This window comes from Cordyceps javanica, chromosome 7 (assembly GCF_051103115.1).
Source record: "Cordyceps javanica chromosome 7, complete sequence".
Classification (NCBI taxonomy): domain Eukaryota; kingdom Fungi; phylum Ascomycota; class Sordariomycetes; order Hypocreales; family Cordycipitaceae; genus Cordyceps; species Cordyceps javanica.
Window position 1 is genome coordinate 3,034,224 of NC_139301.1, and position 13,247 is coordinate 3,047,470.

Below are 13,247 nucleotides of genomic sequence, written 5' to 3' on the forward strand. Positions count from 1 at the left end.
TGAGCCGCAATGGTTTCAAGAAAGCCGAACCAGCCTCGGGTGCTGGATGGTGGAAACGAACTGTTCCCAGGCTTATGGTCATGTTTTGCGTATCGCGTTACAATGCTGTGGAGTGCTGGGAGAGCATAACAGCGTTGATTTCTTTTTATTTCTTTTGGGTGGCGGAATTCGTTTCTCGGAGTTCTTTCATCCTGACATTGTGCCATAGTAGACATTTGCATAGCTTTTCATGTTTCTCTTTTATTCTTACCTTGATAAACATAATGAAACACCCAACATTTCTCAGTATCTGGTACATTGCACCATTTATTCATGCTAGAAAACAATATGCTCGTTTTTTTTGTAATAGAAGCAAGTACAAAGTACCTTCCTGAACGCCATACGCCGTCATCAGTAATTTCTGCCCAGCAGCAAAACCTCTTTTTTTTTGTTTCGCTCCTGTCGCTGTGTGTTTTTGAGTCATTGTGGCATGACTGATTGCATGAATTTTCAACTCTCCACGTCAAAAAAAAAGAATCAAGATTCTTTTTCCGGATGAAAATGCGTCAAAGAAACATTGTGTGCCTCGAATCAATAGTCCGTCTCGCATGTCGACACGAGAGAGAGAGAGAGAGAGGCAAACAGACAGACAGGCGGACAGACAGAGTACAAGAGACTACTGCCGCCCGACAAACGCGGGGTTCTGCTCCATTGTCGACGAAATGTATCCCCTCAGCGCCGCCCACCGGTTCGACGTTGCTGCGGGCTCCCCCTGCTGCTGCCCTTGCTCGCTGCCTTGCCCTGTCGTCATCGTCGTCGCCGTCTGCGTCGTAGTCGTCGTTGTCGTGTTCCCCTGCTGCTGCTGCTGCTGCTGCTGCTGCTGCGCCAGCTGCGCCATGCTCACGCCGAACCGCTCCATCTCGCCCCTGACGACCCTCTCCTTCCTCCTGAGCGCCCCCTTCTTGCTGCTGATGCTCTTGTGCCGGACTCTGCCCTGGAGGGCGGCCAGGTCGCCCTCGCCGTCCTGCAGCGCCGGCAGCGCGTCGGCCAGGCCCTCCAGCGTCGTGGCGAGCTTGCTCCGGCTGCTGCTGCTGCGACCGCGGCCGGTGCGTTTGTTGTTGTTGGTGGTGGTGGTGGTTCTGGGCTGCTGCTTTGTCTTGGTCTTCTTGGCGACGCCGCCAGAGGTGACGACGCGGGACATAAAGGACGAGTGCTTCATGAGCCGCTTGTCGCGCTTCGTCGAGGCAAAGTCGTCCGAGAGCGGCGCGGCGTCGGGCCGGAACGTCTTGAGCGGCGCGAGCGGGTGCACCGCGCCAGCGAGCCGCTGCTGCCGAAAGGACCGCGCCGAGGGCTTCTTCAGCCCGGGGGGGAGGGGTGCCTACGCGAAAGGGGGAGGGGTTAGGATGGTCAGCTGCAGCGGAGAGAGGAGGTTATCGGATGGCAATGAGGGGTTGGATGGAGAGCCACGAGGGGGGAAGAGAAGCTGTTGTATACATACCATGTCGTATATACGGTGAGTAGTTTATGGGTATGTTTCGAGGTAATGTGCAACGCGATCTAAATGGGCTGGTGGTGGTGCTCAAGGTTGTGGCAAGGTTTGGTGTAGCTCATGTCGTTACTGATAAGAAACTTTTTTTTGGCGGCAAGTGCTGATAACGGGCGGTAGGTGGGCGGCATGCATACAGGCAGGGCGTGGGGAGTATACTCGAAGTTGGCAGACACTGGTCAGTTGCAAAATGTGCTTTTTCTTGCGATATATATGTTCCAATGAATATCTTTTAATTGGTTTATTTATTTTGCCGCGGTATCTGTTTTCTTCGGAGAAAATAATTAACAGAGCCGTTACTCGTAACTGTATCTGGTCTCTCCCGCCCGGATGAGAGCTGCCTACCCTAGAGCTCCAACTACAATTATGCCTCCAGCTGGTAAGTTGTAACAAAGGTATCTTGGCGCCTTTTCCAGTCTCGAAGTCCTAGAATAGTGTTTGCAGGATGCCTCCCACGTGCTACATGAAAGGTATTGTATCACATCGTGACCCAGTCTCTCATTAAGAAACCGGCTGTGAGTTTGGCATCTAACCGCGATGCCGGGATCGTTGCTCATTACAACATTGATATTGGAGACGGACAAGATTCTTCTGATTCAATAGACAGTATCTAAAAGTACCGTCAATGTGAATTTTGAAATAGCTACGAGAGTCCCAAAAAGAACTGCATCCCCTACCAGTGGCGCTCCGAAATATCAACCGCGTTCACGTCCACCCCGTCCTTGAACCACCGCTCCGCCTCGCTGATGGGGACGTCGTTGCCGCTCATCTGGCGCTTGCGCATCAGCCCATTGCCCGCAAAGGTCCAGTCCTCGAGGCCGTACGTGCGCCACCACCGGCCCGCCTCGTCGTGCCACTCGTACCAGAACTGCACCGCGATCCTGTCGTCGGTGAAGGCGAACAGCTCCTTGCGGAGGCGGTACCCGCCCTCCCGCGACCACTTGGCCGCCAGGAAGTCGCGCACCGCGTCGCGGCCCTGCAGGAACTGGTCGCGGTTGCGCCAGATGGTGTCGGGCGTGTACGCCATCTTGACCGTGTCTGGGGTCCTGCAAGCGCGATTTCTTTTTTTTAGCGTCCGTTCCCCGAAGTCATCTTATCTTCACCCATCATACTTGGTGTTCCAGGCGTCCTGGGCCGCCTTCACTTTGATTCTGGCCGTTTCCAGAGTAAACGGGGGAAAGGGCGGTTTGCTTTCTTCAGCCATTGTCGCTTGGCTTTATCGTCGAGTGCTGGACAAAAGGGTTTCGGTGTGGAAGAAAAAGTTGATTGAGCAAAACCACGGTGTCGTGGTATTCGGTAGCAAAAAAAAAAAAAATACCCTTGATATGCATTCTCTCCATGACACCACTTGTAAAGCCAAGGGCGCTCGGTAGTGGGTTCGGCAACGGCGGATCGGCCGGTTGGTCCCCGCTCGCCGGCACGTAACCGGAGCCATCTCGGCGATCGGTATTCGCTCTTGTATTTAGAAATGAAAAAAAAAAAAGAATTTTGAAGCTGATGTGACATAATAATTTTCATGGTAACGCTGTGACCCTTCATGCTGGCTTTGGTTGCATCTACCCTACCTCATGTTCCTGATTGGAGAAGTCGCCACAGCCTGGCGGGAGAGTCGAGTGAGCACTACAGGAGTAGGATTTGTTAAAGAGGGCAGAGCTTTGCAACGTGCCAAACTTGAATAAGGAAAAGCATCGCGTTGATAAAATTTGCCCCATTTCACAAAATGACTGTCAACGACAGTTCAAATGACCGAGTTCTGTTTCTGATATTTTGCTGTTTGGCTTATATGTGGTACGAGGCGGAGTGAGGTGAAGCACAGCATCACGAGAGAACAGCGTAAAGCGATAATGATGCCAAGAATCAGTGAGAACTCTACGATCATCCAGGGCCTAAGAAGCATTCGTACGCGCGCCTGGAGCAAGGAATGGACAAGAGGTGGCGTGCACGTAACTTGACACTGGTCGGCAAACTCGACACTTGCAGTTTGCGTGTTGCTAAGATGCAAAAGGATGGCGAATCGATTTCAATATATTGGGAGTTTACAAAAGTACGCGAACCATGCACTTGGTCGTTACCGGGAAAGTGTCTACAACTGCCTACATGTCCATTTACGTACCTGCTAAAACCGGACAAAAACAATCACTCGTTCAATGACACAGGTGCAGAGAAGCATCAGGGGTCTCACCGCGTTTCTCAGCCCGTGTGTCAGCCTGCATTTCAGCTAATGTTGCCCCCCCGGTGCCCAGATGCATGCTATCTGCCTTGGCCTCCCGAAGGCGTGGTTCGCATGCAAGACGTGGTGCGCCTAACGGGCGCACACTCAGCCCCCGGCAACAAGCGTGTCTTGGAGGCAGTCCCCCATGGTTTCGGTGACAGCCTTTGGAGGAAACAAACTATTGGGGAAGAGCAAAGTTTTGGGGGGGCCTCTTTCAACGGCGAGATTCTTTCCCGCGAAAGACAAGGCCTCCTTCATAGTCCCTCTTGCATGAGGTGTCGCGGTTCCGAAATCGCAGAGACGGCGGACCGACACTTGTACCAAACAGCCGATCGAACTACAGGTATCGAAAATGTCGTCGTCCAATTACAAAAAAAGGCAGCGGGAGCCCAGCATCTACACGGTCGCGTGGCCCAATTACAAAAAAAGGGAGCTGGATCCCAGCATCTACACGGTCGCGTGGATTGCGCCCCTAGAGATTGAAACGCAAGCTGCAATGTACATGCTCGATGACACGCACTTGGGGAAGTTTCCCGACGACGGCGGCGACTACACGTACATTGCGGGCGAGATGCGCGGGCACAATGTGATTATCGCCACGTTCCCTGCCGGCCACAATTACGGCACGTCCGCAGCCGCCGCTCTGGCCAGCCACATCAAGACCGCCTTTCGCAACATCCGCGTCAGTCTCCTCGTCGGCGTCGCGGCCGGGATCCCGCGACTGTCGGGCCCTGACCTGCGCGACATTCGCCTGGGCGACGTCCTCGTCGCCATGCCCGAAGGCGACGACGCGGCCGTCGTGGCGTACGGCCTCGGCAAGGCCACCGCCGCGGGCTTTGAGCAGCTGCAGCGCGGCCACGCCATGAACCGCACGGCAGCCAAGGTCGCCGCCGCGATCGGGGTGATCAAGCGCGACGCCCCGAGGGACGCCGACCGCTTCCTCCCCTTCTACGACCGCATGAAGCACAGGGCGCACGCCAAGGGCACCTTTGAGGACCCCGGCCAGGACCAGGACCGCCTGTACGACGACGGCGGCGACGAGCTGGTGGCGCGCGTCCCTCGCAGCGGCGGCGACCGTCGCACCCGCGTGTGGTACGGCCCCATCGGCTCGGGCGACAAGCTCACCAAGAACGCGCAGGTCCGCGACGAGCTGCTGGCGCGCCACAACGTCCTCGGCCTGGAGATGGAGGCCGCGGGCGCGCTGACCGCCCTCCCGGTCGGCGTCGTCCGGGGCGTGGCCGACTACGCCGACCCGCACAAGAACAAGCAGTGGCAGCCGTATGCGGCAGCGATGGCGGCGGCGTACGCCAAGGCGATTCTGGAAGAAATCGCACCGCCGCGACTGGAGGCGCCTCAGAGAACGGCACTCGACCGGGCCCCGCCTCGCGGGGAAGAATCCGCCGATGTGGAAGATGGGCGGGACGTTGTCGGCACCGGAGACAAAGGACCATCTCTACCAGTTGTTGGCAGCGGGGGAAATTTTGGTGCAGTGTTTGGCCAAGTGCGTGACAGCCCGATAACTTTGAACATCAATCAAACAGGTAAATGAAACCCAAAGATTCACGCATGAATCTCACAAGTTTCTTCTTCATTCACGTACATGAGCTAAATATATATATATATATATCAATTGGTAGATGTGTCTCCCCCGCCTACAAAGAATGCCCATTTGAAAGGTAAGAAGACGACCCTGCAAGCTCAGTATTCGATTACTCATAAATTTGAGTGCTTCAGTCTGCAAAAAATACTTCTTCGCCGCTGAATCAGATAAATTCTTTTACAATCTTGAGCCTTTTCCTTCTGCAGATTGGCTCTTCCGTCAGGAAGCCTTCCAAAAATGGCAGAGCTTAGGCGTGACCGAGGCCAAGCAGGCAGCGCCGGCTTTACTTGCGATTGAAGGGCAACCCTTCACTGGCAAGTCTACCCTGATGAAGATGGCCATAGATCGCAGTCTTGGTGAGACAAACGTGATTACTCTGTATCATTTCTTCGGCCACGCCGCGAAAGATGACCTTGCCAGCCTGTTCCGCGATCTTCTCGGCCAGCTCCTCCACCAAATACCCAACAAGCCTTGGGAGCGCATCGCGCGCTGGAGCGAAAATATCCAGGCTGATAGACTTGGAGAGATCTCCTCCCACGTGTCGCTTCGAAAAGCGTTCAGGGAACTCATCTTATCCGTCAAGACGAGTTTGAAGGCAGAAAAAATTGCCATTCGCATCTTCCTCGATGGAATGGACAAAAGCGCAGTAAAAAGCCTCGTACCAGGCGAGTGCAATGAAACCAAAATTAATGAGCTGCTCGAGTTCTTTGGAAGCTTGCTCAGCTCAGCATTGAATCTTGGTGTCGACATTGGCATTTGCATTTCTGGACAGCAATTTGCTGTCGGGACGTTGATCACGACGATTGACCTCAAGCCGTACTTGAACGAGGCTGTTGGAGAGATGATACGAGACAAAGTAAAAGGCCTCAACGATCCGCGGAAGCAGTTTGAACTCCTTTCTGAGCTGGCTGAGCATGGAGCACATAACTTTGACTGGGCAAATGCCGTTGGTGGCGAGATCCAGAAAGGCCTCGCTGCGACCAATTTTGAAGATCTGAAGGCGATAGCTGCAAATATTGCTGAGAGCCACGAAAAACTATATTGCCACGCCATACGCTCTTCGAAGCTGTCGCCGACTCATGAAAGCCAGTCACGCGTTTTTCTGATAGCCTTGGGCGCTTGCAGGAAGTTGACTCCAGATGAATTCCGCCATGCATATGCTTTTTCAGGAAAAACCAAATTCGAATACAAATCCATGGCGGATTGGGAAAAGTCTGATCATGGGCTCTCAGCCGAAAACTTTGAGAACTTTCTCAACGTCACGACAGGACGCCTCCTTGTCGTTTTGACATGGACAGAAAGGTCTCCATTCGCAATGACCGAAGAGGAGGCTGCAAAAAGCGAAGTGATTCGACATCAGATCGCATTTATACACGCTTCAACAGATAAGTGGCTTCGCAGCGACAAAGGGCTCCGGGAATTGCAGATAGAGTCTCTGTCTCAGCTCGAGAGGGATTCCCACTTGCTACTGTTTCGAATATGTGGAACCGTTCTGAAAAAGTGCAGTATGAAAGGCAGGGACGATGTAGAGCTGCTGAACTATGCTTGCGAGTATTGGCTGCGCCACGCGCGAATGTGCGGCGAACTCATAGACGACTCCGAACTCATAGACGACTCCAGTTGGCCGACATTCATGAACGACTCCAGCTGGCCGACATTCATGGACGACTGTACGCACCCAAAGTGCCAAAGATTTGTCGAGAAACAGATCAATCTACTCACAGGCGAAGAATGCTCGGTTCTGGGCGATGAGAGCAGCATGTTTGAGCTGCTATCAACGGTTGGCTCTCCTGTCTTGCTGCGCAAGCACATTGATACGTGCGACTCCTGCAAAAGCGCGAGACCAAACACGTCGGATGAAGAGCCACCCTCGGAAGTCTATGTGACGTCTCTCGGCAATGCTATAAGAGTGAAGAACTGGGAGACTGCCGCTTACCTGCTCAAGTTCCTGCCGCGCCGGCAGATTAACGAACCGATCGAAAGAGGAAGAACACTCTTGTACAGCGTTTGCGAATCTTACAGCTCGATCCTACCCGAGGAGTCACGAAAAAAAAGACTTGAGCTTGTTGAAGAACTCATAGCCCTCGGCGCGAGCCCAAACGAAGGCTTCTACGGCGAGATATACGAGTATCCTCTACACCTTGCCATTGGTGTAGATGATGTGGCCTTGATAGAAGCACTGTGCAAGGGTGTAGAACCCTCGGTTTTGCGCGAGATGCTCATGATTAGAGGGGGGGACAACGGATGGGCCGCTTTGCACTATGCTGTCAAGTGGGAGTGCGAACACAGAGACGCAGAGACGCGCCTCGAAACGTTGCAGGCTTTGTTGAAGCTGGCACCTAAAGATGAAGAGCTACTGAGGCTGCGTGATGACGACGGTAAGACTCCGCTGGATTTGGCAAGGGGAGTAGGAGATGGAGATGGAGACGACGAAGACGACGAAGACGACGAAGACGACTACGAAGACGACTACGAAGACGAGGATATCGTAGTAGAGTTAGAGCGTTTTGCAAAGTCGGCGAGACACTCGAAGTAAGGAAACACTTAATGTACACAAGATATAGTAAAAATGACCATTTATGGACATAAGTAAGCTTTATCTAATAATAAGTCTATCCTAAGTATTATAATATGCTCATAACTTTATATATATATTAAGTATATGCAATATTGGCTAAGTAATATTATAAGTATACAAGAAGCATCAAATATAATAGAAAGAGACCGCAAGAATTTGGAAAATACCAAACCATAAGCGGTATACAGACTGGGATGCTGCGGCCGACGACGCGCCCTTGGTCGAGCCGCCCGCGGAACCTGGCGACCCGGTCTTTTTGGCGTCTGCTGCTGTCGTGACTTGAGTTGGCGTCGTGGTAGGTATGGGGCCCGCCTTGGTGTATGCGATGGAGGAGTACGTTGTCGGGATGCTGGTGCTGCCCCCGACGTCGGTGATGTTGGCCCCAACGTGACTGTTACTGTTGTCTTTGGCGTAGTCAAAGTCGGCGAACTCGTCGGGCAGAATGTACCACCAGTAGCACCACAGACGGACGGAGAATGGGTACAGCCAGCACCGCTTCACGATCTTGACGTCTTCGTCGGTCGGGACGTCATAGAGCTGATCAAAGGACGGGGCTTCCCGCAGATAATACGGCTCATAGTAGATGATGTTGAGGGTATTGGTGTCGACGAGAACGACACGCTCCCACACGTCGAGATAGAAGGACTGATCGCCATCCTGATGAATAATATGTTAGCCCATGGCCGGAATTCCTTGTTTTTTTCTTTTTCCGTGTTGTGGCAAAAGGCACGGCCCGGGATTGCCAAGGTAGGAAGCCAAAATGACTGGTGACATAAAACTTACCCGCAGGACAGGGCTGAACTGCTGGCTGGTATCCGGCGGCCAGTCGTCATCATAATAGACTTGAGGGTTTCCATTGGCGCTAGTGCTCGAGACGGTGTCGAATTCGGTGTTGGAGTCGCCAGCGGAACCGTCTCCAGTGTCATTGTCCGATATGGAGACGCCAAGGTGGCCAGCAGGAGGAGGAGGACGGGCCCCGGCAGATACTTTCGGGTTCGGGTTCCGCTGACCAATGTTCTTTGTCCCCTGGGGAGATCCTTTGGGGCATTCGACTCTCAGATCGCCCACATTCGCCTTCTTGAAGCACGGCCACATGGCTGAGATTTGCTCGGATACTTTTTTCCAGCTGCAGATACAGGTTTTGAAGCCCAGAGGATGCGAGAGACAAGCCTGGAAGGCGCTGCAGATTCGGACGTTGCACTCGGCGCCCCCGTTGTAGATGAGGCTGACCGCATTGGAGCAGCCGGGGGCGGCGCTGCCCTGGTTGTAGTCGGGCCTGCCGTTGCCGCCGCTCGGCAGGAAGCAGTAGTTGGGGGTCGTCTTCTGGCGCGGCGTCACCTGGGGGATCAGGTCCGTGAGCGTGAACTTGCACCTCTCGCACTTGAGGGGCGGGGAGCCGGCGGCACCCGGCTTGCAAAGGGAGCTCGTGTACGAGCTGTCGCAATAGAAGCCCGGATCTTTGACAGTACGGCCCTGGGACGCGGTCGCGGCGGATGCGCAGACGACGAGGCAGATGAGGAGCGCAAGCCAGAGGTCCGGTGGCGTGTGCATTGTGAGCAAAGTATAGGACCTATGGTCCTGTGCCGTAAGCTGAGAGTGAATTTTACCGAGTAGCAGTACAGGAGAAATTTTCAGAGGAATGGAGAGGGGGGGGGGGAGAAGGTGGTTATTAAAGAGGGCATCTCAACTTCTAGCCTAGACGTAGTTGATGTAATGGAATCATAGACCAACTATTGTCCTTGTTCAATCAGTGCCGACTGATGCCACTGTCGACTTGATAGAGTAGAGAACAGGCCATAAAAGAGGCGGGCACGCTAAAGAACGCATTGTCTTGCTCTGGAACTGCCAAGGTCAGCCACCACACCTTCTAGATGGACGGATGCGTCCTGGTGCATTTCCAAACTACCAATAAGAGGCAGTAGCTGCAGTGTTCGCTTCTTAGCTCAGGTACCAGGTGTGAACGGGCCGAGTTGACATCCTTCAATTTAACACGCATCTCCGGTGCCCGTAAGTAGCCGGGCAGGAGGGGATGCCAGTCTTACTCCCTGCGCAAGAGTCTTTTCTTTTTCAGTCATTGCCAACATCGAGACCTTCATCACAGCAGATCAAAAGCCGACGAAACCATCACAAGAGGTGGTGGGGGCGTGGCACATGTATTCGCTGTGCCTACAGCTCAGCGTTACAGCAGCTTCCTCTCATCTGTCCGGGAGAGACTCGCTAATACAATGGGGGCGATCCTGCGGGTGATGAGACGTAAGGATAGTTGCATGCATGCCAGGCAGACTCGGCGCTCGTTGCCAGAAGTAGTCAAGTCCGCCGTACCCTAGCACTTTACTGGTACGCCACTCTATTTTTACCATCAACGCACTCGCCTCTTCCTTTCGTTCGTTCAGTGAGGCTTGGAGAGCAAGCAAGGAAAACTGACTCGGTCAAAGTTTCACCGCTGATTCCTTTGCCCTCCCGGTACTCGCCCATGGCTGCGTGGGTAAAAAAAACATATCACCGGTATTGTTCAGCACAGAGTCTGCGAATAGGTGTGATATGCGGTCCTGCCTGTACATCGAAAATATAGAATAAATATAGAATAAATATAGTAATTCTTGCGACCTTCTTATATGCTACGTAGCCAACTTTCATGCGAAAAGTATTTTTACAGCTTATATTCTGCGCTGTGGAAAAGTAAGCTTGATCTTGTGCTCCGGAGATTTCTTCCTTGTTCTTGCGCAGCACAACGCACATGACAGGACTACGCCGGCTGTTGCACGTGAATGATGGGATGGACACACAGACTGGGGATCAAATATGGAGCCCCCATGATCCGTAAAAAAGGGGAGGTCAACGAGCCTTTCCACTTGCCGAGGCCGCCGCCCCCGGACACTCTCGGTTCTCGCAGTTGCTGCGGCGCTCGTACCGGGGAATCGGCAAACAAAAACAAGGGCTTCTCGCAACGTAGCATATGGGGAAGGGGAAGCTGGGACGATATTGGACGCATGTGGGCCGGAGAGGCCGGAAAGTTTTTTGTCATTGCTACTCAGTATTTGCCTTGGTACCGCCGATCACAGGACTACAACGCAACGGGAAAAAGGCAGCCGCAAGGCAACGAGCTAGCAACCTTACATCGACATGGTTTATCATTACGGCACATGAAATCCACCAATCAGCACCGTGAAATTGCAGGAGTCAGCTCTGCTGCCAGTCTGTGACTGATACTTTCTCCTTGCTCCCGTGGAAAGTCGGCGAGAAATGCTCCGAGTACATCGTTGGTGATGTTTCCACGGGCGACCTCCGTAACCAACCCCGTTTTTTTTCTCCCTGGCAGAACGATAAATTTGAACAAGGATTATGGAAACCTAATCGATACCAATCGCCCGGCGGCGACGCTAGAACAAGTGACTACCCAGTAGTGCCGGCTGGGGCCGTGATAATACCCCACGGACCTAATATGAGAACGGGTAAGTCGATAACCGTGCACATTATATTGATGCGACGTCCGATGGATACTCTCTGTGCGGAAAGAGTACAATTTACTCCCACAGTGACACGAGCCCGAAAAGCAGGTTCCAAGATTAGGCAACCGTTTCAAGTATCACTGCTGCCTACGGTCCAACGACTTGCCGACTTATACTTCAGCCTATTGCAACAATAAAGAGTGGGGCGCTAATGGATACGAAGCTGGGCGTCTCTCGCTCGCCTTTGACAATGATGGGCTCGGCCGCCTTGCAGCCGATGTTAATAGTCTGGGAAGCGAACAAGTCTACATTCTATAGTTAGTCGAAGCGAGTCGCTGTCGGTACTCGCGCTCGGCCCCAACGCCCTGCTGTCAAAGTCGGTTTCTTCACGCTCGGTTTCTTCAGAGGGCCATGGCTGGCCTAGCCTACTCAGTAGTAGCCGGTTGGCAGAAAAGCCATCTGCCCGCCGTCAGCCCCTGGCTGCCTTGCACCCCCCATGCCGATGTTACCTAACGTCGACTGTCCCCTTGCGGGTCACACACACTCTCGGGCACTTCTTTTTTGGTTTTCTTATTAGTTTCCTGCCTTGGAAGCTTTTCTCCTGACTCGCAGGCTCAAGGTGATGGGTACAGCAAGAGCTACCAACTCTGGCATCATGTACATCGCGACCGCTGCGAACCGCCGCCCTGCTCCCAGGCAGGCCAGCAGCGCTTCGAGGCAGAGCGTGAGTTGGAACGTAGTAAGGGGTACTCGAGATTTTAGCATCAAACACCTGCTTCTGAGGACTACCTAAGCAATTATTAGTTGGGATGATTGGTTGGTTGTAACGCGACACTTGATGATGACGAAATGACTGGCACCTATGCTGCGTGCCAAGGCAGAAATACGCTCAAGAATTCATATGCTAACAGAATCATCGTCTCCATTATATCATGTCAAAAAATAGGGTTGTTGAGCAAATGCACTTGTGCCCTCCCACCAGTTGTCTTCCTCCGGTGGCATCCAACCGTGATTGTGCCTGGGTCTCCAGGGCGAGATGCAGAAAGGCCCTGATTTCCGGAGGGCAGGTACGGTCGCACATTAGCTGTGGCGTGGCCAACTGGCCAAATGACTAGTTTAGGAAATTCCGCCACACACGCATATCACATAATGATCATATTTATGACTTTATACGTAGAATAATCAAGCTATAGCTAGCGAGATAGCTAGTAAGAGAGCTAGCGAGAGAGCTATTAAGATAGCCGTCGCGAGAGCTATCGAGAGAGCTGTCGAGAGAGCCGTCGAGAGAGCCGTCGAGAGAGCCATCGAGGCAGCCAGTAAGAGAGGCAGCCAGGAAGAGAGGCAGCCAGGAAGAGAGGCAGCCAGGAAGAGAGGCAGCCAGGAAGAGAGGCAGCCAGGAAGAGAGGCAGCCAGGAAGAGAGACAGCTAGCAAGAGAGGTAGCCACCGAGAAAGCCACCGAGGCAGCCGGCGAGAGAGCTAGCAAGAGAGGTAGTAAGGTAGCCGTTAAGGTAGCTGCCTCTCTTACTAGCTATCTCGATAGCTCTCTTACTACCCCTCTTACTAGCCGCCTCTCTTGCTAGCTACCTCGGCGGCTCTCTCGCTGGCTGCCTCTCTTACTGGCTACCTCGATGGCTACCTCGATGGCTTTCTCGACGGCTTTCTCGACGGCTCCCTCGACGGCTCTCTCGACGGCTCTCTCGATAGCTATCTCTCTTATAAAGCAAAGACTAGCTATAATTTAAGTATTCTACGTATAAAGTCGTAAATACATTAACTATATAATAAGCAATATGTGTAGGGAGAATTTCCTAAATTAGTCATTTGGCCAGTTAGCTACAGCTAATGTGCGACCGTAGGCAGGGGATGGGTGTGTTGTTGACAT

General features: G+C 53.1%; 4 protein-coding genes across 4 annotated transcripts; 1 reads left to right on the forward strand and 3 right to left on the reverse strand.

Moving 5' to 3' along the window:
- Window positions 1-655: 655 nt before the first annotated feature.
- On the reverse strand, window positions 656-1,480 carry V2A60_010395 (ribosome biogenesis protein SLX9-domain-containing protein; the record flags this gene model as incomplete). The annotated part of the gene is made up of 2 exons (XM_083261651.1): window positions 656-1,357; window positions 1,478-1,480. 2 exons carry the CDS (start codon window positions 1,478-1,480, stop codon window positions 656-658), a joined length of 705 nt encoding a protein of 234 aa, XP_083117777.1.
- A 718-nt stretch (window positions 1,481-2,198) lies between these two features.
- V2A60_010396 (nuclear transport factor 2 family protein) lies at window positions 2,199-2,729 on the reverse strand (the record flags this gene model as incomplete). The annotated part of the gene is made up of 2 exons (XM_083261652.1): window positions 2,199-2,571; window positions 2,638-2,729. 2 exons carry the CDS (start codon window positions 2,727-2,729, stop codon window positions 2,199-2,201), a joined length of 465 nt encoding a protein of 154 aa, XP_083117778.1.
- A 1,360-nt stretch (window positions 2,730-4,089) lies between these two features.
- V2A60_010397 (uncharacterized protein) lies at window positions 4,090-7,873 on the forward strand (the record flags this gene model as incomplete). The annotated part of the gene is made up of 3 exons (XM_083261653.1): window positions 4,090-5,278; window positions 5,375-5,413; window positions 5,472-7,873. 3 exons carry the CDS (start codon window positions 4,090-4,092, stop codon window positions 7,871-7,873), a joined length of 3,630 nt encoding a protein of 1,209 aa, XP_083117779.1.
- Window positions 7,874-8,041: 168 nt separating this feature from the next.
- On the reverse strand, window positions 8,042-9,466 carry V2A60_010398 (uncharacterized protein; the record flags this gene model as incomplete). Its single annotated transcript, XM_083261654.1, has 2 exons — window positions 8,042-8,572; window positions 8,699-9,466. The coding sequence occupies 2 exons, from the start codon at window positions 9,464-9,466 to the stop codon at window positions 8,042-8,044; spliced, it is 1,299 nt and encodes a 432-aa protein (XP_083117780.1).
- Between the last annotated feature and the right edge of the window lie 3,781 nt (window positions 9,467-13,247).